Source organism: Micrasema longulum, unplaced genomic scaffold (genome assembly GCF_059751315.1).
Source record: "Micrasema longulum isolate JH-2025_06_02 unplaced genomic scaffold, ASM5975131v1 h1tg000132l, whole genome shotgun sequence".
NCBI classification, from domain to species: domain Eukaryota; kingdom Metazoa; phylum Arthropoda; class Insecta; order Trichoptera; family Brachycentridae; genus Micrasema; species Micrasema longulum.
In genome coordinates, this window is record NW_028277338.1 from 29,032 (window position 1) to 56,946 (window position 27,915).

The following is a 27,915-nucleotide window of genomic DNA, read 5'->3' on the forward strand; positions in this document are numbered from 1 at the left end:
TTTTATATAAAACAGAAAACTTATAGTAAAACACCCTTGAGATAAAGTTTCATAAAAAAGGAGCAATTTAAATTGGCCATTAATTGCAAATAATTCAAACTTAGTTTTTTTTGTAAACCGCACATCCAAGTTTATTGTAGAATTATTTAGCATTTTTCAGATACAGTAGTTTCTAAATAAAACCCGTATGTGTGGTCTTAAAAAGCAAAGTGTTAATTATTATTCCCTATTAATTGAATAACGTATTTTACAAAGTGAATGCAGAAACAATAAAGGGTATAAATGTGCAAGGTTATAAATTAGTTACCTGCGCAACTCCTCTGTGAGATGAATACACTAATTCGTAAACATGCTCACAGTCTTTATCTGTAAGGATGTCATTATGAATTCTGAAAAAAAAAATCCAACTGACTAAATACATAATATTTGTATAACATTATCAGTAAAACAAATGAGAAAGTTAAGTGGTTTGTTTTTTTTATAGATTGTTAAAAAAAAAAGTTTACCGGAGTATACTAATTACTAATCGAAGGGCTTTTACAGCAACATCGTATTCCTTATCAAGAGTCATGGAGACTATTCGGTCTTTGAATTTGCTCGTAAACAATTCCAATTTTCCTTTCAGTTCCTCACAACTGTATAGAGGTATGAGAGCTTCCAGGCATTTTAGTCTCACTTCACCAACCTGGAGGTAGAAATAGGAGTAATGTTATATAATTACATATTACAATTTCGGGCTTGTTCATTTTTATTTATTTTTAACACATGTTCCAACTCCAAGAGACTTAAGTCCTGTGTTAATTTGGGATGAACAGAGTAATATAATAAATTGAATAATTATCCCGCAAAATATAAACACTAAAATATGATAAAAAAAATAAATGCTTTAAAAAAACTTTAGTACATACTTTATCGTGAAGTGTCCAACCGATATATTTCAAATAGAGATCATCTAAAAAGTTACTAGGGAACTTTTCCATCCATATACCAATCTCTGACATTGTGATGGCTCTTATTTCTGGTAATGTATCCCTAAAAAGCATTATCTTGAATTAACAATTTTAAAATCAGAATTGCCATAATGCAAAATAATATTTAATAAAAATTAAGACTTTGACAAATAAACCTATTAATTTATTATACATGAGAAAGTTCAGTGGTTTTATAAATCTATTTTTATGTATTGTATTATAATTGCTATGATATTTTAAAGTTTTGTAATTTTGAAAATCCCCACTGAAATCTCGAAATTTAACTGTCCATGACGTCATGAGTTCTGATCGGTGAGTGATCAAAACACGCATTTGAAAATTGGAACATAACTGACAAGAAGCAAAGAAAATATGGGTTTGACTGACGTTTATTGTAAGAACTTCTGACTTGCAGGCATTCTATGACATGGTTTGACATCGGATCAGTTTGTAGGAACGACAAACAGTTTGTTTTTGTTTCAGACATTTGAAAGTTGAAACCCATACAATAATAATTAGCAAAACATGATAAACATGGCTACCCCAGAAACCGGAAATCTGTTACCGGTTGCAATCATGATCGCCCATGGTTAACATAACATAACAACGGTATAATTTATTGGCTATTGGAAACACATGGTCACATAAACCTGTGACGTCACAAAGCAGGTTAATTAAAACCATTTTTTTTTTTTAATTCGTACATTCAGAAATTTAGTGTACTATTAGATGCTCTAATTTTTACCATGTGTAAGAAAACATTTTTTATATTCCTTTTTCTGTAGCACTGAACTTCCTTGTTACAAACATTACTGGACTAACAAACCTAGAAGCAGAAAATGCCTTCTAACAGGTTTTGTAACTCTACGACCTACGACTCATATTTCCGAGGATTCATAACATATCAGGAAATCTGAGATGACTTGTTAAGATTCTTTTTCACCTATATCTGTGTACAAAGACAGATTTGAACATGTAGGACAACATGTTTTTGATCTCATCCATATTCTCTTCGAGCTCCTGGCGCTTGGCCACCAGGACCTCGAGGCGGTCAGAGGCACGCTTATCCCTTCCCTTGAGGCGCTCTGCCTCATACTGCCGGAGGCAGTTGTCGCAGTTAATGCTGCCCAACAGCGCCACATCCACAAGGGCAGTCATCAGTTTCATAACTGGAAATACATTTATTGAATTATTGTTAATAACTATCACACCATATGGAGTTTTCAAGATTCATTACCATGTGGCTCTTGGATAAGGTGCAATGCCCTCGAAGAACAGACATTGTTTAACATTATATTTTTGTAACATTCAAATAATAATGGATCATATTACTATCACGTCTTAATATATAATATTTTAATATAAGTTATAAAATAAAAATACTTGGTACACTTTCATTTGTTTATTTGACCAATTAGCGCATTTAAATGTCATACAAAGTAATTTTTTTTTTTTTAAATTTAATTTTTCAGTTATAAAGGAAAACCATTTTAAGAAATTAAGTACGAATAATAAATGTTCACATACCCGCCAATGTGGCAGTGTGCCTGAAGGCTCTCACTTGGGAGTCAGAGAGTCCAGTGAGAAGAGATATGATGTTGTCCATGAGATATTGGTCATAGATGATAGAGTATTGGCACAACTTTACTAATGTTTGGACAAACTCACAAAAATTGGAACGGAATTTTTTCCAAACTTGTCCATTCATTATGAGAGGGTATTCGCCACTTTCCTGTAGATAAATAAATCATATAAATTAATAAATAACATGTAGATAATATGATGTATATTCAAACTTTTTTTTAATGATGCACAACATTTTCATAGCCAATGTTAAGCATTTTAAAAAAAAGCCAATGATTCCTGGTCAATGTTTTACAATGTCCCGTTTTATCTTATTGGGGTATCTGCTATACCTAATGAATTAACTTTTATTTATGTAATAAGTACATTTTAAAAATCACAACCATAATCTAACTTATGTTATCGAAAATTAAAAAATATTTTTATTTACTTCGGGGACAAACTTAACAGTTTAAATGGATTATATTGTCAAACTAGATAAATACCTATTTTTTTAAAACAAATTACTAAACATAATAAGAATTTGGTGACTGGATTGTTTTTATTAGTATTTATGGCCATAAAATGATTATTTTTGTAAATTACCTCATCGAACTCTTCAGTCATTTTTCTAATAATTAAGACATGTTCCATTTGTGCCATTTCAGGTGTTATTCGACCTTTACAGCCCGAAGCGTTTATAAAGAATTGCATTAACTGGACCAGAGCTGCTTCCTTATTGGCTTTGTAACTCTCAATCCAGTCGTCCACAATTGTCTAAAAAAAAAAAATTAAAATTATAACACATGTTAAACAAAATAAGGTGTTTTAGTAAATTTGAGTTGGGCAATTTCTTCCAACCATCAATAAATTAAAAGGCATTATTTATATAATTTTAGTTTCAAAACGCATGCGAGAAAAAAAATACAAATACAAAAACAGAACTAGCAATACGTGTATGTACATGAATTAATATTGATACTAGTCTTCAAAGGGAAAAGGGGAATAAAGAGAGAGGAAAAGAGGATAATTAAGGAAGAAAAAGGAGATGTTTCTTTAGGTGTGATTTAAACAGAGCTACTGTATCTTCGACAGTGGATGGGAGATGTTTCACAGTCAAGGTACATGGACACTAAATAAGTTAGAGAAGAAGGAGGAATTGTGGATGGGAATTGAGGGGGTGCTTTGATAATAAGAACAAAGAGATAAACTATGAACTGATAAGCGTTGAAATTTTTCACTAAGATATATTGGAGTGTTAGGACTATGAACAGAAGTGAGAGGGTGCGATAGTTTCTCCGCTGTCTAATTTCGAGCCATATTAGTTGCCTATGATAATCTGATATGTGATAATATTTCCTAAGACCAAACATATACCTAACGCACGTATTCTGAAATCCGAGTTTATCAGGCAGTTCACAGACTTAATCAGTCATGGAAACAACGTAATCTAGAATGAGTAGTTATAATGCTGAAACAAGTGAGAATTTGGCTGACTGAAAAATATTTTAAAACATAATTCATTGGAGCTCACGAGCATAGATGTTTTGTTCCATTAGTACAATATAAGCTTTGCTCGACAGCATTTAAATCCCTTCAAGAAATGGCTCCAAGATACCTATTGAACCTCTGTATTAGGAAAAACACATGTCAAAGAAAATCGACTTTTAGGTCAGCATTTGATTCAGGTGGAGGAAAACTTGTTAAAATTTGGCACTGCCCAAACACTAAGTTAGGAGATCGTGCTTTTGCCGTTGCCGGCCCCTCTGTCTGGAACCAATAAGGAACTTCAGCACCATGGGAAATTGGATACGATAGATGTTTTGTTGCGTGCGGTAAAAATCGGAGCATTAAATTGTATGGCAAAGTTTCCTGAAAATGTATGAAAAAAATAATAAAAAATATTTCAATAAAAATGAACTACGTCACTGGTTCATATGAATCAACCGATGATAAGAGAGTTATGGAAGATTTCTGGTTTGCTTGCCGTCAATGGGACCAATGGGCAGAGCTGATCGAGAATAAGCAGAAGAGAACCTCAGCAGTCACATGCGGAGTTATTTCAGAAATACAAAACTTTAAAAAATCAAAGCGCTAATAATACGACATATAAAAATTGAAAAAAAATTTTTTGGCTTAGTGTAATAGTCCATTAATAAATAAAAAGCCCTGAACTTCCTCATTGCCTTCACACTTGCGAATCATCAATAGTCGGTTCAGATGTCAATTGAAATGTTATTTTTTTCATACCCTTAATTTCAAAATCAGAAAGTATAATAATTAATGTTAGATTAGTTAGAATGTAAGTTTACATATAAAATTGTAAAGCATCCTTGAGGTGATTTTTCAAAAAATGGCGCTACATAAATTAGCCAAATATTTTTATAACTCCTAGATTTTTCATACATTTCCTGTATTGTATATTGGTATCATTGACATTAAGAGTGAGAGAAGATACCTCTAACTTACTAAGCACTCTTTAGCTACTTGCAAACATAATTTGTACTTTAGATTGGTTTCTAAGTAAACCATACTTCTATTATATTCAAACCGGACACTATTTAATGTATGAGAAATGGATTCTATTGTCTCACTGTTGATTTCAGGTCTGCTATGGAGATATAGTTGTAAGACATTTGCATAGAGATGACAGTTAAACATTCTATCAGATTGGTAAACAGAGAAGAGTTAGTGGTGATAAAATTCAACCCATTCCGAGTGGAAATCTGGTGTTTTGTTGTGGTAACATTAGTGCTTTGACCCTAGCTAATAAAATAACAAAAACGGCTGAATTGAATGTTGAAGTTATCAAGGTTAGTATCTTGTTATTCATTGCGTATCATATGTAATGTGTAACCTTGATTAAAGCGGTAGTTGTACTATGCCCCATGCGAAAATCTAATTGATTGGGATCAAGAAGATAATTTGACAGTAAATAATGATAAAGTTGATTACATACAACCCGATCAATGATTGGAGAAAATTGGAAGAATAGGTATAGGTCTGTAATCTGTGACAGAAAATGTTGAGGGATTTTTGTGAAGTGGTAATTTATGAATGTGTTTTTAAAAAATATTTTAGAATTTAAAGTTAATAATGTGTTAATAAGGTAAAAAAAATAAAACAATATAATTATATACTCAGCTAAACACCGTCCATTGATTTGGGCTTAGTCGTATCACGGAGCAGGGAGATGTATGACAATGTCAATTTTCAAATCTAGCTGAATAATTTTAGCGTACATTAGGGGTATGTACTTCATTATTATTGTCGTACTTACATTGAGCGATACTTTATTACTCTTAAGCATGTTATAGAGACTGGCCTCTTCTTCATTGGCGGCCATGGACGCAGTGGGAATATACATGGATGGATTGTTGGGTTTCCTTCCCGGTCGCCTCTTCTTGGCCGCCGGGAGGATCACGTCGGGAACCGTGGCGGGAGGGGGCATGCGGGATGACGCACTAGCCGAGCCGCTTGCTCCTAAAACAAGTGAAGAAAAATAAGCATTAATAATGTTAATTATATAATAAATGGATCATCATCATTCCCTTTCCGCACCTAATGATGCATAGGGCACTGCATTGGTCCACCAATCGCAGTGTATCTTGATCATTTTTGTTAAATGAAGGTAAGATGATCAGTCTTAAAAACACTTTTTTAAATAAATATTTCATGTCAACCATGTTGGGAATCGAACCTGAGACCTCATTTCTCACTCTCGAACGTGCAATAAAAAGACATTTAAATATATGAAAAAATAAAATTGAAATAAAACCAACTCAAATATTTGAAAAACCATCTCACTCAAATCCCTCCCCCTAAGAAAGATCCAGTCCTGAAACTCTTTTGAAAATATATTTCGTCCTTGAGAGCTTAATATGCTCTTTTAAAATTATAAACACTCTTGGTGCAATAAAGGAGAGGAGTCTCTGAGCAAAAGTCGTCCCGGTTTTGGGTTTAAAATAATTCATTCCCTGGGAAAACCTCGTACAAACGTTTTTCTGAGACCTCTCCTTATTGTTCGACCAGAAGTGTGTCAGTGCCTCTTTTAGGTAAAGTCGCCTCACATCCAGTACCTTCATGCACTGGAACAACTGTTTTGACAGACATGTTGGAGGAAGCCGGAATATGATTATAAATAATTTCTGCAAAATCATCTTACCTTTGTGTTCAAACTGCGGTCAATGTTATGATGCAGTGCCCTATGGACCATTCGGTGGGGAGAGGGAATAATGGCATGCAATAGAATAGTAATTAAAATGAAATTTTCCCCTTTAAATAAATGAGATATTCAGGATAAAGTTACCTCTTCCTCTACTGCGGGTGATTCGTTTACTGGGCTGCGGGGTGGAGGGGGACTCATCCAAAGAATCTCCATCTCGGCCTTCATCAGGAGCTCCAAAATCACTAAAATCAGATGTTTATTGAAATTCACAGGCTATTTAAACATCATTTTCCCGCAACCACTTGACTGGCAGAATTTATCGTAAATCTACAATTGCACGTAGTTATGCAGAAAGCAGCCAGCCATAGAAAAGCAAAACTGAGATAATAGTACTTTTGTGAAAAGGGTGAATAATCGAATCTACACAACAGTTGAAATGTTTTTTATTTTAACAAATGATAAACAACGCATGCATTCGTTTTTTTAATATACAAAATAATTTAATTATGTATATGACCAAGGTTTAATGATTTTTAAAGTCTGGGTTACCACACACCTAAAATATGCATTTTGAAGAAAACAGCCAGATCTAATATTTAATGAAATCTCATACAAACTCTGAATGTATGAGGTGACATTCATTTTCATGACATTTTGCCATCATGGAATTTTCAGAAGGCGATTATTACAGTTTTTTGTATGAAAGCAGCCAGGCAGTTTCAAGCAGAACATAGAATTGACCTTCCTGAATAACACTAATATCTCATTTTTTTCAAAATTGTGAACTGGCTACTTTCTGTATAACTATGTTCATTTATTTATGCTTCATTGTAAACATCTTAAGATGTAATATAAACTTTAATAACTTAACATTAAAGGCCCCGGATACAAACATCCCAGCCACCGATGCAAGGTATTTTATGTACTCCATCATCATAATTCTCTTTCTGCACCTAATATGGCATAGAGCACTGCATTGGTATACAAATTGCAGCATATTTTGAAAATTTGTGTTACATGAAGGTAAGATGATCAGTCTTACGTTTCAGGTGCCAGTCCAGGGACGATGAAATATTCTAGTGTTAAACACCCTTTAAAATAAACATTTTAAGTCAAACACGTCGGGAATCAAACCCGAGACCTCTTGCATGGTAGGCAAATGCGCTGACCATTACACCACAAGGCCGACTATGTACTTACCGCAGTACTAAATACCGCCTTATATTTTTCAAACATTTTACAATTTAAACCGGAGTGAGTCCAGCTCAATGTTTGTCTCCAAACTGATAAATAAATTAATGTATTGATAGAATTATTTTTTAACTCCTGTGAGCAATACTACCAATATATTTTTTTACGGAGACAGGCGGCTTTAGTGTTTCGAAATGTTCTCAAAGTTTAATTGAATTAGAGTGAAAATTCAATTAGTTTGAAATGGTTTTAAAGGTTTTTAATTTATCTGGGATTATGAAAGGATTTTTTTAATAAAATGTGGAAGGAGGATGACAGGAAAAGGATTTTGAAGAAGGAATGTTTTAACCTAAGTTTCTGCATTTACTTTCTATGGAATTTAAAAAATTTCATTTTGAAATTTCAATCACTGTGTACCGCTCTTAATCTGAACCACAAACAATACAAGTAACTTTAAAATAACATTATGTTCAAATAAAAGTGCCCATCATACTTCTGCTTGAAAAAAAGGGTTTTCTAAATATAGTACATAACATTCTTACAAAAGTAATTGACAAAAATTCAAAGAGTAAAAAATTTAAAAGCTTTTTTGTTTACTATTTTTTTTCAAAATGTCAGCAGAACTTGGTAACTAGAAAGCCTGCCAAATTGACTATTTTTCTTTCGGAATTTCGGACTAGTAAGTATCTAAATAATAATAAAAAAAGAATTATAAATATTGTGGAAGCAGTTTAAGAATATAATATTTATCACACAAATGGGCTAAAATTGTATCAGCTTCGTAATTTTTGAATGAAATAGAATCCTACTTTGGTTGGTAATATAATATATTTTAACAATAAGATTGCTAAAGTAGTGCAAATTCTTCCAATAATAACACAGGAGTCGTCGGAGTTTTTAGCGATTCCATCATTGACGTTGATATTTACATTAGTAAATTGATGAGATTGTTTTAAAGAACTTACGATGTATTAACTGCTTCATTGGGATTGAAAGACGAGTAGTTAATAAAATGATCCGGTTCGTGAACTGATTGTCCACCATGCTCCGTCATAGGCGTCATGGGAGTCATCGGGCTTTCATATTCTGGAGGTGGATCATCCATTCGGATGCGTTTTCCTCCGCGACGATGCATTGTGAGTTCAGTTTTCACATTCAGTTAGTAAGTGATCAAAATAATCATAAATACTGAAGCAGGGCGGGGAACTGGATATTGATTTTCTATCTAGAAAAATATAAACAAACGTTGGCGGGAGATTGACACAATGGAGAAAAACGCGGAATATAATGAAATAAATTACATATAATGTAAGCAGAGGTCGATAATATTATATATATACAAAAACAAGCATTTGATACAAACGAGAAATACACTGCAAACTCACCTAAAATTAAAACTGAACGAAACAAACAAATATTCGTGGCGAATTCGCCATTGCCATCGATTTTTATCAGTTTTCGACTTCGACCACAGACTACAAATTCTATGGTTCCATAGAAAAAGCGTAGAAATTAACCATAACATCAAATACAAATGAAAATATATTTTACAAATTTGACCGATTTTTCCTTAGAGTGATACTCTGCTATTTTGCGGCTGATGAAAAAACGCCATCAATTATGAGACTTCGAACACAATACCTGGGGCGTTGCGTGTGGACACATTTTAAATTCAATTTTCGTGCTACCTGTCTGTCGTTCATCTAGCAACGGCAAATAATTCTAAGAATTTAACCCAACTCGGCTGCCGGCTTACAATAACAATGCAAGCTCGGCCGACGAAGCTAATTCCGCTACCTGGATCACCCCTAAATGCAGTACCTGTGTCACTTTTGACATATTCAAATCCGGAACAATCATTTTGAAGTTTCCCTTGCAACGTAAACAGACTCTGATTTTAGAACTACGAGTCCCATCTGGCGGTAGAAATTGTAAGCCATGGCAGTGCTCTACAGCATTTTCCAATATTCACAAAGGATAGGTGCGAATCCCAGATAAAAATAGAAATCATTTAGAGCTTTCATGGACGCACCACAGGTGACGTTAAAAAAAAAGATAAATTAATTTTCCAAAAATTAATTAATAACTTAGGAATCGGTCTTAAAAGACCACTTTAAGCTGTAGGAAGATTGGAAAATATTTTTTCCCCTTTAGTCAATTGTCCTCACGCAACCTCCACATTAAATACTGCTGAATAATGCCCCTTATAATTTATCTTAATTTTAATTGTAATTATATACATTAATTAAGTATTTAGGTTATTCATATTAGTTATAAGTTTCTATAGTTAGTTCACATAAAAAAATTGTAATTAAACCAAAGGTCATTGTAAACAAAAAAAGAATATATGTATATTGTGTGTAGTATTATATGAGATTTAGTATTATATAACTAGGTAAGATTTATTTATTTTTTTTAAAAAGGAAGGAATTTAAAGGGAAGGAAAATGTATTATGTATTTTTTTTAAAAAAAGGAATAAAGGGCTAATATATAAATTAATAATATCCACATTGTATCATATGGTTACTATGAAGAAAAAGGTTGGCTTGGGCTTGGGTTATACAGCCAATAGGAGGCAAGGTCCAACCCCCACCACAGAGCCCTAGGTAGGGCACTATATAAGCAGTACAAGGAAAAATAAGGGTCTCTTGCTTCCTTGCATTACCGGCAGCCACACTGAGACGTGGGGGCTCTCTACAAAGACGTGGAAACTCTGGCCCTGGACATCCAAGCCAACAGACAATTGCTGCCAGCAAGCTCAGGCTGACGCAACATAGCGACCGATCCAAAGGAGCCTTCAAGGAGCCAGTGCCACCATCACAGCCTGCCACGTCCAGCCAAATTCTACCAGCAACAGATACAACAGTATTCAGTCAACAGCTTCACACACGCCTTCAACAGTAACTTGTAACAAACAAATACAGGTTTCCTTCTTAAAATTACTAGTATAATACCGGTTATTAATTTTAAGCTAATGTTTACTGACAATTTATTTGAACATATTGATGTATAACTTAATTAATTGTATTATTTCTTTTTAACTCTCGTGTAAATGTTTTTTTTCTCTCTTGTTTCTCTTAACTAATATAATCTGTAAAATAACTACATTCTGTCTTCTTTCTCTCCTCCCTCACTACCATTTCTCTACTTGCAAAGGTCTAAGATTACATTTGAATAAATATTTGTTTCATAAAGAATTTAGTACATTCATCACGCCTCCAGCTGGTCAGAAATTTAGTATTGGGTGAGTTCGGGTCTCATGCTACAACTTCCAGAGACTCACTCATACTAGATTAAATTGGGTTCCAACCCGAGGTTGACGGTGAAGAGGGGTGTTGATAAGAGTATATATATATCTATACTCTAAGGATTTTTCACTAGATCTACAATTTTTTTTAATCTACCAGGGGGGGGGGTGTTGTACTTCGATCCACCGAAAGCGAGTGAGTGAGTTTTAAAGTTCAGAAGTATAGTTGAAATAATAAAATATAAAGTTCATAATAATAAAGGTTATTTGAACATAGATGGCCAAAACTTTTTGAAATTGAATACTTTCGTTTCTATAAAAAATAAAACAGCGAATTCATTTTCAATTAAGTTTTTATACATTATTCTCCAATTTTTGCATAATAATACCATAAAAAAAAAATGTGAAGAAACTGAAAAAAAAAAACTTATTTACAGCGCTGGCCAATTTACATATGGTATTAGTGATAAGATGGACATTTAACAGATGACGCGTTTCCTTTGCCTTTGCCAGTTCCCTTCCGTTTACCTGTAGTCACATTACTCAAATTTGTGTTTTTTTTAAAATTGCAATCGATCTTCATAGCACATGGATAACATTTTTGATTGATTCCGTTGGGTGCACAAAAACTATAATTGAATATAACTAAATTGAAATTAAATACAGTTTTTATCTACTCAACGTTTGCAAGTAATGTACTCCGTAACCATTCCTTAATTTTCCTTCCTTTGGCTCTATTTCCCGCGCTGGTTCAATACTCATATACACCGGTTAGGCATTTGAAACAACACACATTTTGTATTTGACACACATGTAATTAAAAACAAAGAATTACAGTTTGAAATTGTATGGCCAACTCATCTAAAAAAAGGTTGGCTATCTCTCCTAAAATGAATAAGAAAAATGTCTCTTTCAAAAATTTTCGATTCAAATCAACAACAACTCATTTTGGGGTTAAATATTCAAACTGACCACTCTTAGACTAAATAACCCAAGCCTAAAATACGGTAAATAATATATCAACATTCAACGTTAACAGTTTTATGACCATTTGCTCTAAAACAATTTCAACCATGATCAAATGATAAAATACGAATAACTCACTTGTTAAATTGCTACAAATTTCTTCATCAGGTATGTTTATTTATTTATTTGTTAACAAAAATGGTCCATTTATACAATTTAAAAGGTTTTAATAACTAAAAACTTGTTAATATTTGTTATCGTAAATATAGATAACATTTGGACTGACATGCACGGCAATTTGGTAGTAAATGTGGAAATATTTTGGCTGGCCATTTCTCTATAGCCATATCTCACTTGAAATCACACATATGCCATGTTTGTGTTTGACATTTAAAAGCCCGAAATTGGACTTTTATGTGTTTTTCAAATGTTATATTTGATTTGCAAAAAAATAATGTCTACTGGCCTTCCAAATAAAATAAAAGTATACTTTTTTCTATAAAGTATACTAATTTTCTTGATATTTTTTGACGTAGTAAAATTCGACAAATAAAACATTAAAATTCCAAAGGAAAAAAGTCTCTAAAAATTAAGAAAAATAGAGCCAATGACGATGTTGGTAGAGCATTATTTGAAAAATCACCCAATACTTTTTTTTTCATCCGGCAAATTAATTGGTCTATGGCCTCTTATCATTTTGGATTTCAGTCTTCGATCGTGTATAATTTCTGGTGCGGTCTTTGGTGTCATGGGTGTCATTTATTTATGGTCATTTTGTCTAAGCTTAACTAGCTAAACTATAACCAATTTTTGGATTCGCCGGTTTTCTTAAAAAATATTATTACTTGAAGAGAAGGATATTGTGGTTTACTAATGTGTGCAACCTTTAAAAATATTGTTCAACTCTAATTTTTTTGTGAAGTTAACTACTCAGTAAAAATGTCGGTTTCTGAGTCTCGCACTGAATTCAAATTGAAAAGCACCCCTGAAGATGCTATTTCATCAGTGAAATTCGCACCGAAATCTAACCAATTCCTTTTAGTATCTTCTTGGGATTGCAGCGTTCGCCTTTATGATATTTCCACTAATGTTGAGAGACATAAGTACACTCATGATTTACCGGTTTTGGACGTTTGCTTCAGGGTAAAATATTTATCTTACAGCTTCAATTTCACTATATTTATAAACCAATCGTAATTTTCACTTGTGAATTAAATTAACATTTTATGTCGATATGTGAATATTGAATTTGGCTCTTCAGAATTTATTTGAACTAGTTCTTGAATTCAACATCTGCGTTTTCCATCACTTTTTCGAGCATCTCGGGCGGTATAACTATGATTTCGGTATGAATGTTTGCCTTGAGCTATTCAATGGTCCGAGGCTTGCTGGCGTACACTTTGTTTTTCAAATAACCCCACAAAAAAAAGTCCGGAGGAGTCAAATCTGGGGATCTGGGTAGCCAGTCGATGTCTTTTTTTTACACCACACGTCCAGGGAATTTTTTTTGTAGAAACTGCGTTGTTTGACATTTGTGGGCAGGCATAGTAATCCATCATCTACCGATATCGATTCCAATCGACTGTTTCGCCTTATCTGAAGAAAAATGGCCCAATTATGGTTTTGGCGCAAATATCGGACTGAACAGTTACTTTTTGGCCATGCAATGGTGTTTCATGGATCTCGTGTAGATTCTCTGTTCCCCAAATGTGTCAATTTTGCTTGTTAACGGTGCCAGAGAGTGTGAAATGGGCCTCGTCAACCATCAAAATTTGTTTCCAAAAATTAGGTTCAGTGTCAGCCATTTGAACGACTGTCTGGCCGTATTCCAATAGATTCGGCCGGTCTGTCGGCAATATTCTTTGAGTCAATTGCACTTTACATCGAAACATATGCAAATCATCCTTCAAAATGCGCCGCAAAGTGGTTCCACTGATGCCTAAATGCTGAGCGCAGTGATGATACTGCACATGTGGGTTCTCGGCAACACTCTCTTACCGCTTCAACCAGTATATTGGAAGAGCGTTGATAAACGGCATGTGGATGATCTCCCACTGTCCCGTCCTAAAGAAAATTTGACACCAAATGACTAATAGTGTTGTCAGACAGTGCTAGTTGGCCATATTTTCAAAAATATGCACGTCGAGTTAACTCAACTGAGTGACTATTTTCAATGTACAGTGTCACTATTTCGGCTCGTTGTTTTGGTGTGAAGCGATTCATGGTTAAAATTGTTCTGAATTGGCATTTTGAAAACATGTTTACTCAAGTCAATCGGTCGATAAATCTCAAAGTTATTCAATGTTTACATACCAACATAAAAGATGGCGCACCTTGTACTTATCTTATCTGGACGCTTTACGCATTAACAATCGTTTTAATTCCAGGATGCTGTCCATTCCTATAGTGGAGGCCTGGATAACACTCTTAAAATGTATGACTTTAACAGCAACATGGAAACCATAATGGGTGAACATAAAGATGCTATTAGATGTGTCGAATTTGCTACTGAAATCAATGCGGTTCTCACAGGAAGTTGGGACGGTTCCGTTAAGCTGTGGGATAACAGAACACCTCAGTGTGTAGGAACCTATAACCAAGGAAATGAAAGGGTGATTAAACTATTTTTTACCTTACTAACCACTACCCCGTTTCATTGTCAGCTAAGAGGATGCCATACCACTACATAATATTATTTACAAACATATTTAACTTTCTCCATCGTTTCACGCATGAATGCCGATTGTTCCAACTTTTAGCGTGTCACATTTTTAAAACTATAACTAAAAGGCATATATGTCAATCTTTCAAAAATTTCAACAAATAAATTACAATCAGCCATTACCTTTAGCCATACTTTCATGTCCCTTTCAAAAACTGAGCAAAAAAATACAATACTTATGATATTTTCTCTTTGTTAAAAATTAAAATATCAATTGTAAAATAAAAATCTAAAATCTGTAATTGGCCCACTAACTGGAATTTAAATTTTCTCATTTAGATATACATAAAGTATCGCAAATTTTGAATTTCCGCAGGTTACGTATATTCGATTTTTGATTTTTTTGTGATGTTATGTTGGTACTCATGTCTCTTACTTATGCCGACAAGTTCGGCTATTTTGAATGTTCAGTTAATTTTTGATAGCTGCTTTGCTTGCATGTGTTTTGGCTCGTCTTCGATTTTTGCTTATTCCAAAAAAAGGATCAAAGAATCTGTATCAAATTTTGTGTGAAAAACAAAATGAAGTACGCGGATGCATTCCGAATGATGACTGTGGTATATGGAGATGCTACCTTGGACCGAAGCAATGTTTATTGGTAACACAAAATGTTCTCAGAGGGCCGAAAAGATGTGAACGATGAAGAGCGTGCCGGACCCCCGAGCACTTCAACAACACAATAAAACATTGATAAATTGTATTGCCCAATCGTCAAATCACCAAATAGAGAAGTTGCTGAGGACCTAAACATGACTCATGGGCTCGTGCCATTCAATTTTTACCAATGATTTAGGCATGAGACGGGTTGCTGCGAAATTTGTACCAAAATTGCTCAATTTCGACCAAAAACAGCATCCCAAAAACATTGCTCAGGAGCTGTTGGACTCTGTCAGCGACGACCCAAATACGACGACAAATCTTGGGTTTGTGGTTATGACATGGAAATCAAAGCTTAATCATCCCAATGGAAGCTGCCGCATGAGCCAAGACCGAAAAAAGCGCGCCAAGTTCGGTCGAATGTGAAGGTTTTGCTTACAGTTTTCTTCGATTGCAGGGGCGTGGTGCATCGTGAGTTTTTGCCACAGGATAGAACGGTCAATAAGGAATATTACCTACAAGTCAGGCGCAATTTGAACCAATCCCCCAAAAACGCCCGGATTTGCGGAAGAACAAAAATTGGCTTTTGCACCATGATAACGTCCCTGCTCACACATAGTTGCTTGTGGGCGTATTTTTTCAATATTGATTTAAAAATCAATATTGCAAAAACCCATCTGCTGTGTAACTCTTTGTGCCTTGATGCCCAAAATCAAGACTCGAAGAGTTAATACAATAATATAAAAGTACCATTAGACTGATTACCTTATCTTTCATGTAATAAAAATGATCAAGATACGCTGCAATGAGGAAGTTCAGTGCTACGGGAAATTGGATAAAAAAAATGATTTTCTTGCGGTAAAAATTAGAGCATTTGATTGTATGGCAAAGTTTCTCAAAAATCTTTTTTTTACTTTTTTACCCCACTAGAGTTCCATCCACCTGGATCCGTTTTAGAGGTTTTGTGGCCTCTTTTCAGATCCGCACATTGCAAAAACCTTTTTAGCTTTAATGAACGGTTTATTACTTTTTTCTATTTTTAAATATAGTTTAAAATAAAAATATAGTTTTTTTGGCTTAGTTTGTTAGTCTATTAACAAATATATATTTTTTTTAAAACCACTGAACATCGTCATTGGAGTACCAATGCAGTGTCCTATACGCCACCGGGGTAGGGAAATTATGATGATTGTTAAATAGTCAGCGTGTTTGCCTACCACGCAATAGGTCTTGGGTTTGATTTCCGACATGGTTGACATGAATTAACACTAAAATGTTTCATAGTCCCAGGACCTGAACTACAAGACTGTCTTTTTGTTCACAAGTTTTACTTTCATGTAACAAAAATGATCAAGATAAGCTGCCGTTGGTGTACCAGCGCAGTGCCTGGAAACGGAATGATGATGATTGTCTATGAAATAAAAAAATAAAATATTTGGAATTTCTGTAGGTTTATACAATGAGCGTGATTGGAGAAAAATTTGTGGTGGGGACAACAGGGCGTAAGATCTTTGTCTGGGATGTACGTAACATGGCTCAAGCCAATCAGAGAAGGGAATCTTCTCTCAAGTATCAAACTCGATGCATCAGAGTGTTCCCCAACAAGCAGGGCTATGTCCTGAGCTCCATAGAAGGACGTGTTGCAGTGGAATATCTCGATAGTAATCCAGAAGTTCAAAAGAAAAAATATGCCTTTAAATGTCACAGAATCAAAGAATCAGGTGAGCCGTATTTTCATGTGAAAACAATCTATTAGATTATAATTTCTTCTAGTATTAGCTTTCATTTGGTGATTTCGGGCTTCTTGCGTTTTCAGTAATTTGACCATGGTAAGCTAAAACTAGAAGAAAGGATGATAAAAGAAAAGTTAGAAAGATGTGTTGACCTTTTTTTTTTTGCATATTAGCCATTTTATGCAGGTATCACTCTAAAACGAACCAAAAAAATATTGTCTCTTGCGAGCTTATTACAATGTCTATTTTTAGACTAATTTATCTCTGGCTTTTGAGTTTCAATCAGTTGAGTATTTTGTCTTTTACTTTTATAGATAACTTATATAGAGCCATTTTTGCATTTTTTGCATTTCCAATCAGTTAAGTATTTTGTCTTTTACTATTATGGATAACTTATATAGAGCCATTTTTGTAATATCTCAAGGGCGCTTTTCCAAGTGATTTATTTACCTCCAGCATGTAACCATCGGTGACAGTCGACTTTTCTGCTAGTTTATTATTTCATTTCTTCGGAAAAAAGAACTGTATTATTTGGAAGTAATCTTATCACTAGGCGTATGATCGTGAAGGTTATTAACAACACATCTCCAAATTGCAAGTTTGCAAATAACAATAAAATAAATTATTAATTTGTGCATGATATTTTTAACAATCTTTCAACTGATGATTAGTGATTTTGTACATTGGAAATATGTCAGCTTTATTAGTGTGAAATCCTTGGCCTGGATCCTTAAAATACTCCAGGCGCAAGTGATCATAATTGATAGGTTCGATAAATACTTTAAAGATTAATAATGAAAATGAAATGACAATTAAAAAGACTGGATTTCATCCCCTAGGGGGTGAAGTATCTGTATCTGATTAGTTATTTAGTTTACACCTGTACAAAATGTAGGTTTGCACAAATATAAGGAAAATGAAATAAAAACTGTTAATATTATCCGAATATTTTTGTAATGTCCTTGATTTGTTAAAGTTTTCAAGGATTCATTTTCATAATTTTCAACGCTTTGTAAATAACTCACTATTAGAAAATGGGTGTTAAATTGGGGTAGAGTGGGGTCCGTGAGTGTGTGACACTAGCCATGGGACCACAACCAGACTTATAAATGAAGTTTAGCTAATATTTTTTTATTTTCAGGTATTGAAAAAATCTACCCAGTAAATGCTATAAGTTTTCACTCTGTTTACAATACATTCGCCACTGGAGGTTCAGATGGGTATGTTAACATATGGGATGGTTTTAACAAGAAAAGATTGTGTCAGTTCCACAGATACAACACTGGCATTACATCCCTCAGTTTCTGTCATGATGGTTCAGCTCTGGCTATTGCCTGTTCAAATATTGGTGATCCCGAGGAATCTGACGATCCAAAACCAGAAGATACAATTTATATAAGATATGTTACTGATCAAGAGACTAAACCCAAATAAACATTAAATATTGATTTTATGTGAATGTGTAGAAATAAATAAATAATTATAACATATATTAGGGTATGTTGGACTTATTTGACGTAATAGCAAATGATGTTGCCATAAATAATAGGCGAGTGAGTAAATATTTTTTTTGAATCATGTCTAGCAAGAATAAAATGAAAATCGAATTCCCGAATAAAATGAGGATGATCAGTTTTTATATTAAAAAAAATTGTGTATATACTATTAAACTAAGCCAAAACATTTTTTTTGGTATTACATTAATGCCACAATGATTTATTGAGTTTTATTTTTAAATCCCTGCCGAAAATTTTACATTATTCTTACTTATGATGATGATATTGCGTGAGACTTATGATTAATTTTCATTGATATTGTGACATTTTACATAGTTCACTGTGGTCCACATTTTCCTTCCTGTTTTTTGTTGGAAAAGTGCACAGCGATCATTATGGAGTCGTTTTCAGGATGTTGTCTTATTTGGCTTCAACCAACCTACTTTAAAAAATGCTTAGCCGCTGTCGTGCCAGAACAAATATTTACAGTAACACCCCCATTTTAAAATTTTTCAAGGGAGCAACAAAAAAGTGTGAAACCAAGGAAAACGCTTAAGTGAGGAAATGAAAAACATATAGAATTACATAAAAATAGAATTAATGCACTAACCAGCGGTTCCGTGGAAGGGTCACAGGGGTTTCGAGAGTTAAGGCATATTGTCATAGAAAACAGGCAGTTGACGCCGAAAAAAAATCATTCTCCACATTAAAACGCGTAGTAAATATTTGTAATTCAAAATATGGTCTTTCTTTACAAGTCGAACATTACAAAATGCTAACAATAAGTCTCTAAAATATCATTTTTGTCAATTTACTTGTTTATTGTCAGGATTGGGTTCCGTCAAAAAAAATAAATTAATTGGGGTTCCCCATAGCAAAAAAATAATGAGAACAGCTCTACTAGATTAAAGTGAAAATATACTGCTTTATCGAATAAAAAAGAACATGTTTCAATAATTTTACATACAAATTTTAAAACACAAAAATAAACATTTGGATTTGTATAAAATACGTACAATGATTTTCCCCCAAAATGTGAAATCTTATTTATATGGAACCATTGAATTTCAGGTGTCATTTACATCACGGCAAAACTGTTTCACACTTTTATGACAATGGTTTAATCCATCTTCTTTTCTTAAGTTTATAACTTCAAATAATATTTCTATTGTCATGTTTTTAAATGTTCTGCATCGTAATTTATTGATTTTAAAGGAAGCTAAACATGCCTTAACTATATTTGCTTGAGAAATGTATCAAAATACAATGCAAAATAGCTTAGAAAAGTAGACATGCAAATTTGGAGGTTGTGTTTCCAGAGTGCAATTTTTTTATGAAACTTTTATTTAGCCATACAGATTTTTGTGTTTATTTAGTTTCTAGCTTTAATATTGACGCTATAGTTTGTGTGGCTTAAACCAAAGCATTTTTTTTACATCTAACTACATTCTCAAATTAAATTGATGTAAAGTCTCGCTAAAGCTCCTATCGCTCTCGGCGCTTCAAATATGCTTAATTTAATTTATTTACCCTCATCGTACTTTAGTTAAATAATTTCCTTTTTAATATGTATTTTATGACTTTGAAAATATTTACACAAGAACTCCAGTAATTTTCCTTTTCTATTCTGAAAAGTTTTTTTCTCTTAAATGATAGGTAAAGATAATTATTATTTGCAAAGCCATTTTGAATGCATGGTTTGTATTGAAAGACCTTAGAAATTGACCGAAGTTTTTGTTTCAGCTGTGGTTTTGGTTTCGGCTGTGGTTTTATTTTGGCCAATACTAGAACAGAAGCTGAAAAAATCTAGTTTTGATTAGTCACTAGACCCTTTACATACTCGTATAAACAGATGTGAATTATTTTACTTGATGACTATAGCGATATAAATAGCTGATATTTATATTATGTATATTTTTTGGATTATTAACTTTGTTCTAACATTATTATTAAACTAATTATTAAAATAAAATTAATTTAAAATTTAAAATATATATATAAATATATAATGTGATGAGGAAAGACTGAAGGTTTTCATATTAACTTAATATGGCAATTTTTCACACCGTTTCAGCATTTAGCCAAGTTTTATGCGTAATTTAAATTTGTTAAAATAAATTATTTTTTTATGACATTGTTTTTTTCTTTACCAAAATATATTGTGAATGAAAATCATATACATTTTACCAAAATTTGTAGTATTTAGATAGAGCACCCATTCTTCCAAAATTAGAGTAGGTACCTACTATAGAAAATTTAAGTAAATACTACTTTAACACTTTTGGCAACACTGTATTTTCCACTGATAACTTTGAAGGAGTCCTGTTAAAGAAATTTAACTTGTAAAGCGATAATAAATTTGTGTTTTGATAATTCACCTGGAATGAGTTGGTAACTAATCGAAAATGAATGATTTTAAAGAATTGAGTAGCATTGAGAACATTTTGAGAAATGAACAGCAGACTGAGGAAGAAAGAAAAGAGATTAGGGAACGTAAGTATGGATACATTTTGAACGTCCTTTTGGAAAAGTATTCCATAGTTTAATTGGTAAAAAAGTATCATAATACATGCTTTTAATACAAGGTTTGTTCCTAATGGATGAAGAGCAAATTAATTAAGGTACCTTTATATTTTTTTCTTCTTAAATCTACGATTATTCCTTGTGAGTATTTTCTTGATCTCTGAAAATCTATCCATGTAAATCTGCACATAATTATAATGTGATGAGGCGACCTCCATGGTGTAATGGCTAAGATACTTGACCCACACGCAGAACGTTCGGGTTCAATTCCCAGTGAGAAAACAAAAAATAAATGTGAATTCTCTCGAACCTGGGTGTTCTTTGCTGTAACTTACCACTGTAATTGGCCCTTCTGGTATGTTGTGATGCAAAAAAATACATAAAGATTTACAAGCATACTCGGTCATATGTTATCCTTGTTTTAAAGTTACAGATAAGTTAGCTCGATTGGACAAAGAGAAGTCTGATAATAAAACACTAATTGAGGACTTAGAGTTGGAATTGAAAGCTTGTGAAAATCAGTATGACAAAGAAAAATGTGATCTGGAATTATTAAAAATAGAAATTCAGTCATGGGCTAAGGTTAACGAAGAAACTCTTAAATCTCACGACAGGTTGAACAAGAAAATGGTAGGGAATGAAAAAACTTTACTGCATTCGACATACCTGACTTATACCCATTTAATATTTTACTATAATTTAAACAATATAATAATTTAATACAAATATGATGTTTCTAATCAGTCATTTTGTTTTTCCACATTATTTTATGATTTTTTAATTAAAATTTTTCTTTGTTAAAATATAAATGATTTTTTACTGAAGGAGGATCTAGAAAAAAAAGCCGACGAAGAACAAAAAATGTTTTGTGATACTGTCGCCGAGTTTATAAACACCTATGGGATTGCTGTCACACTAAACAGAAATTTTAATTTAAATGTTCGTGGACAGATGGCTGCAGCTTTAAGTGGGACGGTTGACAGTGAAAAATGTTTGTATATTTTAACATTTTCATGTAATTGCATTAATAAAAAAAATGTTTTTTAATATTCACACCATTCCATTTAATTCAATTCTGTTAATACAGTTATTATAACGTTATTTTAGGCAAAGAGAAAAGAGAGAGTAGATCGAAAAATGCAGATCTGGAAAGTAAAATATTGAATGACAAAATTACTCTAGAAGAGCTTAAAACAAAGTTAAATCAAATTAAAAAATCAAATGAAAATTTAAAGAAAGAATATGAACATGGACAACAATATATACGGTAAATTTGTCGCTCTGTCAACGGGCGATGGTGGTGTAATGGTCAGCATAGTTGCCTTCCAAGCAGTTGATCCGGGTTCGATTCCCGGCCATCGCACGGTTATTTTTATGTTAAGGTTATTATTATATTTTTAACTTTTGAATCTAATATATTTTTTTAGGTTAAGAAATGCATTGAAATACTCTCGCGATCAAACTTTGAAATACAAGATGGATATTGAAAGATACAAGAATCAAAGTGTGTTGTCACATTCGCGAGATGTAGAAAATAATCAAAACGAATTTGGGAAGGTAACAAAACTCATATTTAAATATTTAAAATAAATTGATAATACTAATAAAATCAAGATTAATTTTTCAGTTCCAAGTCATAACCAAGCAAAGAATGAAAACTGATTTTTTCAAAGCTTCCGAGATATGTTCTAATAATTTTCCCGGTGGTAGACAAAATGTGTTGGAAATTGAAAATAGCAGGGGAAATCATATTAATGATATACACAAACCATCAACTTCAGGATATGAAGTGAAAGAAGCATGGGAAAATTCAAATGAACATGGTAAGAGAATTTATTATAATTATGTGGCGAGAGATAATGTAAAAAAATATAATATACACATTAATTTTTAATCACTTAACTTCACAAATATATCGTAAAGCCTGTAAGTTCATACAGTAATTGATATATTACGGAAGTTTAGGCAAATAAAAACAAACGATAAAACAAGTAATCCAACTGTCGAACAAAAAAAATACACAAACAATCACAGTAACAAATAAAATTACAAACAAATAAACATAGAAACAAAACAATCACAATGGACTAAAACACTAAAATGACTTACCTTACAACTTGAAAGCTTACATTGGAGACAAATTTAAAATCAACGTAAAAAAGCACACGATGAATACACTAATCAGATGAGACAACGTGTGACTAGATTTTTTTAAAAGTTTTTTTACAATAAACATAAATGATAAAATAGAGAATTAAAAAATAAAGCATAATTACATAGCAAAAAAATAGTAAAAACAATAAACAAAAAAATCCCCCAAAGGCATGACCTGTTTGTGGGTATACAAAAAAATGTTAATGAATTTTTGCTCCTATAATAAATAATGGACAGTCATAATATTTTTGTGTAACATAAGAAAGAAAAAATAAGATATTCTGACCTTATAATATTTCTTATATGACCCTAACGGGGTTTTCAATGAACGAAAATATAAACAATGTTAATATAATAAAAACAAACAAACACAAGTAAACATGCAAACAAAGAAACACAAACAAACCAAAACAAAAAAAAAAACAAAAAAAAACAACTTTAAAAAATAAAGACATGTTTGACAAACAAATTTTTCAGGCCAATCAATTAACATATTATTATGTTACATACATCGCTTAAAATCAACAATAATAAAAATAATTTACTAGCCGGACAGTTCCTTTGCCAAGACAAAAGTGCAATTAATGAAAATGTGTCATTTGGAATCATGTCTGATTAGTACTTGTATTTTTAGTAAAAAAAAACATACGATTAAAATTAATAACGGTTTTTACAGGTGTTGGCATAATAGGTTCGAAAAGTGTTAGTGGCCTTAAACGAAAAAAATATATTTCAGCTGAAGAAACCACAACTACTGGCAAGAAATGTTCTACGGCAAAGGATGTCTATAAAGAAATCTTTTTATTAAAAGAAAGAGCGAAAAATTCGCCAAATAAGCCGAAAAATAATTATGGCGTACCTTCAGAAACACGAAAAAAAAATTAAATGAACATGTAGAATAAAACTAATATTATAAAATTTTTGTAACTGTGAAATATAAATGAAAAATATATTAAGCATAATAAAATATCGAAAACAATCAAATGTCTACTAAAACCTTACTTCAATTTTTGTATTTTTTTCATTTATTGAATAAAGTGGTAAGATGACGAAAACACCTCTAATTAATTTTTTTGTATTACACTACAAACACTTTTTTTATCCAAAATTAATTTAAAAGTCCTCCTCGCTACGAAAACCTGTTCTAAAGAAAATATTAAAATAAATATAGCGCAGGATTATCCGTGTCTATAGCACCATTTTCGCAATATAATACCTAAAGGGCGCTCTATAAAGCGATTCTATTAATACGGACTTTAATTGTATCTGAAAATTAAGTAAAACTTTTTGGTAAAACGATTTATTTTGTCATCACATGCTACGGATTTTTTCAAATTATTTAGAGAACAGGAGTGTTTCTCGTGTATTTATATAGGTACATAATACGGCCGCGAGAGCGTTTGGAATAACAGCCCTTTTGGGTTTGAATTTTTTTTCTAAAGATCACCTCACTCTCATTCACACTTCTGCTGGGAGATCATTCTATGCCATAGGACCTACGACCGCAAATAAGCATTCACCGGATTTAGTGCGCTGGTTACGTACATGTATAATAACTTTTCCTATTGCCGTAGATGTAGCTGATCGAAGCGTAAGAAGTCTGTCAGCTAGTTCACCAGGAATGCATCTTTCTTTTAGATATTACAGAGGAGAGTTGTGCAGAGGTATACATAATATGATGTAAGCAAACATAGTTCCTCTGTGTGAAATAGAACTAGGACCCTAGACGAGTGTTTTCGGCTCGATGCTGCTCTCAGGTAAAAATCCCTATAAAGAAATCGAGCAAAATAAGTCTGTCTCGTAGTGTAGGGAATCGCGCGTTCGTTTACGTGCTGAGTTCCCGGTTTCGATTCCTGGCATAGTCGAAAGTAAATATTTGTTCGAAAGGTGGTTTTACTCTGCAGTATTTTACTGCCCCTGGATTGGCACCTGAAGCGTAAGGCTGATCACCTCCCTTTATGTAACAAATTATTGATATACGCTGCGTTAGGTGTATCAATGCATAATACGGTGCCTACAAGTAATAAATAAAATAAAAACTTATTATTAGTGTTACACATGTAAGTTATTATATTCAAAGAACACGACTGTAGTTTCGGGAGAGACAAAACTGGTTTTGTAATAATTTATAATAGAGTGTTACGAAGTGATTGCCGATTCAATTAATAAAATCATAATTATTTTTGTATTGTATTGCTTTCACATTTATAGATTACGCAGACAGGATATAGTCTAAGCTTATAACCGAGTTGCACAGTTTAAACCCGCGCTGTGCCAGCGAGTGCCCTGCGAGACATCGGACCCTCTTAAAATTTATTGATATAACGAACACGGAATACAAAAGTTTATCTCTCATTTTATTCAAAGAAATTTAAACAATTAACTGTATGGTTGTTTTGTAAGTTATGTTATTATTTCCAACGTAACTTACAAAACAACCAACCACTCATAAAAACACGATATCTATAAAAAAAAAAAAAATTTAAAATAATAGGTATATTTTATCGTAAACTAAATGAGGAAGTTTAGCGGTATAAAAAATATATTTGTTAATATATTGTACTATCAAACTAAGCAAATTTAAAAAATATTATTTTTATGTATCGTATTGACACCACTACGATTTTTCAAAGTTAAGTATTTTTTTAATTACTCCGCGCGTGACGTCACTAGTTTTCTTCAGTGAGTTGTTCTGATTGGGGGGTTGACTTTCCGGAAATCGGAAATTTATCATATCACTCGCCTACAGTCTGTATTGAATGCCGCAGCGAGACATTTTTGGAATCTCTCAGTTCAGTCATATCACTCCGGGAATTATACTGGCTATGTTTTCTTCAGGGGTGGGATACAAACTCAGTTGGCTTATGTATAAGTCACTGAACGACTCTGCTCCGGAATATCTAAGGGAACTTTGTATTCCAGATGAACTAGCTGATAGGCGTCTTACGCTTAGATCAGATACCTACATCTACGTCGAGAGGAAAAGTTATTATAACTCTACGCAAACAGCGCACTAAATTCGGTAAACGCGCATTTGCGGTCGCAGGTCGCAGGCCCTATGGCATGGAATGCTTTCCCAGGAAATGCGAAACTGTGAGGGTGAAGTGATGATTCGGAAAAATGTTAAAACCCACCTGTTCTCTTAATCATTTGAATAAATCCGTAGATGTAATAACAAAGTACCTAAATTGTTTTACTTAAATTACAAATTTAAAAAGTTGAAATTAAATGTATTTATTTATATTATCACTTTGTAAAGCGCTCTTGAGGTACTACTTTACGAAAATGGCGCTATATACGTTATCCAAAGTAATAATAATCATTGGATGATTTAGAAGAACTTGTGACGTAATTTTTGAAGTAGTTCGTTTTTATTAAAATCGTTTTATGATTTTTTTTATAGATTTAAGAGGAACTTCGCCTTACGATCAAATGCTTTAATTTTTACCGCGTATAAGAAAACACTTTTTATTTCCGATTTCTCGTAGCATTGAACTTCTCTATTGTGACACCAGATTTACTTTAGAATGTAATTTTGCTTAAGTAATGTTATTTTGCCACGCATGCCATCTCCGGTATGGTCTAGTGGCTAGGATACCTGGCTCTCACCCAGGAGGCTCGGGTTCGATTCCCGGTACCGGAATATTTTTTGCTATTTTTTTTAAACAAAAAAGTCGGAAAAAACAATACAGAATGGGCCTTACTTTTAAACCTGGTATAAAATTACGCATAGGCTTAGTGATAGAATAAGGATGGGATAGTATTTTTTTTACTTTATACCCCACTATCCATACAACCACGTTAATACCTTCATCCAACGTGGTATAACGAATGGAATAAGCCTGCGACCTGTCACATTTTTCAGAGATAAAATAGATTGCATTTATATCGAATTTAAACAATTTTGAAAACATGCTGTCTTTTTAAAGATTTTAAAGTGAAATATCATTTATGGGTGTAAAAATGATCTTCCAATTTACATTTCATTCAGATAAATTTTATTTAGCATTTATTTTGAAAATGATACTTGTTATACTTTGCAGTGTTTATACCTAAAATATATATTTAAATGTATTAAATGAAAATATATGGGTCTTAACATTTATCAATGGCTTATTTCATTTCGGTAGGTAATTATAGTTTTTATGACTAATGTCAATTTATGCGTGGTGTAGGCAACATTCAAATCGTTTTCCTTTAATTATTTACACTGAATATTCTATTTCTAAAGTCCACGACACCCAGAAAATGTAGTTTATTTACAGTTTGTTCTTTTAGATGAAATTTCAACTCTTAAATATCACAATACTTTTAATAAATAAACATCATTACAGTTTTTGATTGACTTGGGTTTCGTAAGTTACGCTTGACATTTGATTAGTTTATTTTGTTTTGTTACCAGTACTAATACAAATAACGTATTAGTATTTGTAACTGCACATGTGCACGCAGCTTTTTCATAAATGTATGCAGAAATGTGGTATGGTCAAAAAATAAATTATGGAATAAACTTAGTATAGTTATACTAGGTCGTAAATATTTTTTATAAATAACCATTGTCTTTCACTGGGTATAAATAGTTA

General features: G+C 32.7%; 3 protein-coding genes and 2 non-coding genes across 9 annotated transcripts in view; 4 read left to right on the forward strand and 1 right to left on the reverse strand.

Moving 5' to 3' along the window:
- SA1 (stromal antigen) overlaps positions 1-9,416 on the reverse strand; it is a 30,015-nt gene extending 20,599 nt beyond the window's left edge. For all 5 annotated transcript variants that reach the window (XM_088241757.1, XM_088241749.1, XM_088241770.1 and 2 more), the window contains exons 1-10: positions 9,279-9,416; positions 8,859-9,118; positions 6,844-6,944; positions 5,815-6,017; positions 3,141-3,311; positions 2,499-2,703; positions 1,915-2,140; positions 909-1,032; positions 507-685; positions 308-389 (exon numbers count right to left, since the gene is read on the reverse strand). In XM_088241757.1, coding sequence (XP_088097883.1) covers positions 308-389; positions 507-685; positions 909-1,032; positions 1,915-2,140; positions 2,499-2,703; positions 3,141-3,311; positions 5,815-6,017; positions 6,844-6,944; positions 8,859-9,028 — 1,461 coding nt within the window. In that variant the 5' untranslated portion in view covers positions 9,029-9,118; positions 9,279-9,416. The remainder of the gene's footprint in view (positions 1-307; positions 390-506; positions 686-908; positions 1,033-1,914; positions 2,141-2,498; positions 2,704-3,140; positions 3,312-5,814; positions 6,018-6,843; positions 6,945-8,858; positions 9,119-9,278) is intronic.
- A 3,397-nt stretch (positions 9,417-12,813) lies between these two features.
- On the forward strand, positions 12,814-18,874 carry Bub3 (mitotic checkpoint protein Bub3). The gene is made up of 4 exons (XM_088241800.1): positions 12,814-13,250; positions 14,495-14,719; positions 16,877-17,147; positions 18,301-18,874. Exons 1-4 carry the CDS (start codon positions 13,047-13,049, stop codon positions 18,591-18,593), a joined length of 993 nt encoding a protein of 330 aa, XP_088097926.1. The 5' UTR covers positions 12,814-13,046; the 3' UTR covers positions 18,594-18,874.
- A 2,097-nt stretch (positions 18,875-20,971) lies between these two features.
- LOC148284316 (uncharacterized) lies at positions 20,972-24,387 on the forward strand. Its single transcript, XM_088241788.1, has 7 exons — positions 20,972-21,148; positions 21,606-21,808; positions 22,004-22,169; positions 22,286-22,445; positions 22,606-22,735; positions 22,806-23,001; positions 24,009-24,387. The coding sequence occupies exons 1-7, from the start codon at positions 21,061-21,063 to the stop codon at positions 24,215-24,217; spliced, it is 1,152 nt and encodes a 383-aa protein (XP_088097914.1). The 5' UTR covers positions 20,972-21,060; the 3' UTR covers positions 24,218-24,387.
- On the forward strand, positions 22,470-22,541 carry TRNAG-UCC (transfer RNA glycine (anticodon UCC)). The gene has a single exon. It is a non-coding gene; the product is annotated as a tRNA-Gly (tRNA).
- Positions 24,388-26,903: 2,516 nt separating the features above from the next.
- On the forward strand, positions 26,904-26,975 carry TRNAE-CUC (transfer RNA glutamic acid (anticodon CUC)). Its single transcript has one exon. It is a non-coding gene; the product is annotated as a tRNA-Glu (tRNA).
- The last annotated feature ends 940 nt before the right edge of the window (positions 26,976-27,915 follow it).

Coding starts and splice junctions, on each gene's coding strand:
- Bub3 (XM_088241800.1), top strand. CDS start 13,047: ATGTCGGTTTCTGAGTCTCGCACTGAATTCAAATTGAAAAGCACCCCT. Junction 13,251..14,494: donor TTTTGGACGTTTGCTTCAGG/GTAAAATATTTA, acceptor TTTTAATTCCAG/GATGCTGTCCATTCCTATAG. Junction 14,720..16,876: donor ATAACCAAGGAAATGAAAGG/GTGATTAAACTA, acceptor GAATTTCTGTAG/GTTTATACAATGAGCGTGAT.
- LOC148284316 (XM_088241788.1), top strand. CDS start 21,061: ATGAATGATTTTAAAGAATTGAGTAGCATTGAGAACATTTTGAGAAAT. Junction 21,809..22,003: donor ACAGGTTGAACAAGAAAATG/GTAGGGAATGAA, acceptor TTTTTACTGAAG/GAGGATCTAGAAAAAAAAGC. Junction 22,736..22,805: donor ATCAAAACGAATTTGGGAAG/GTAACAAAACTC, acceptor TTAATTTTTCAG/TTCCAAGTCATAACCAAGCA.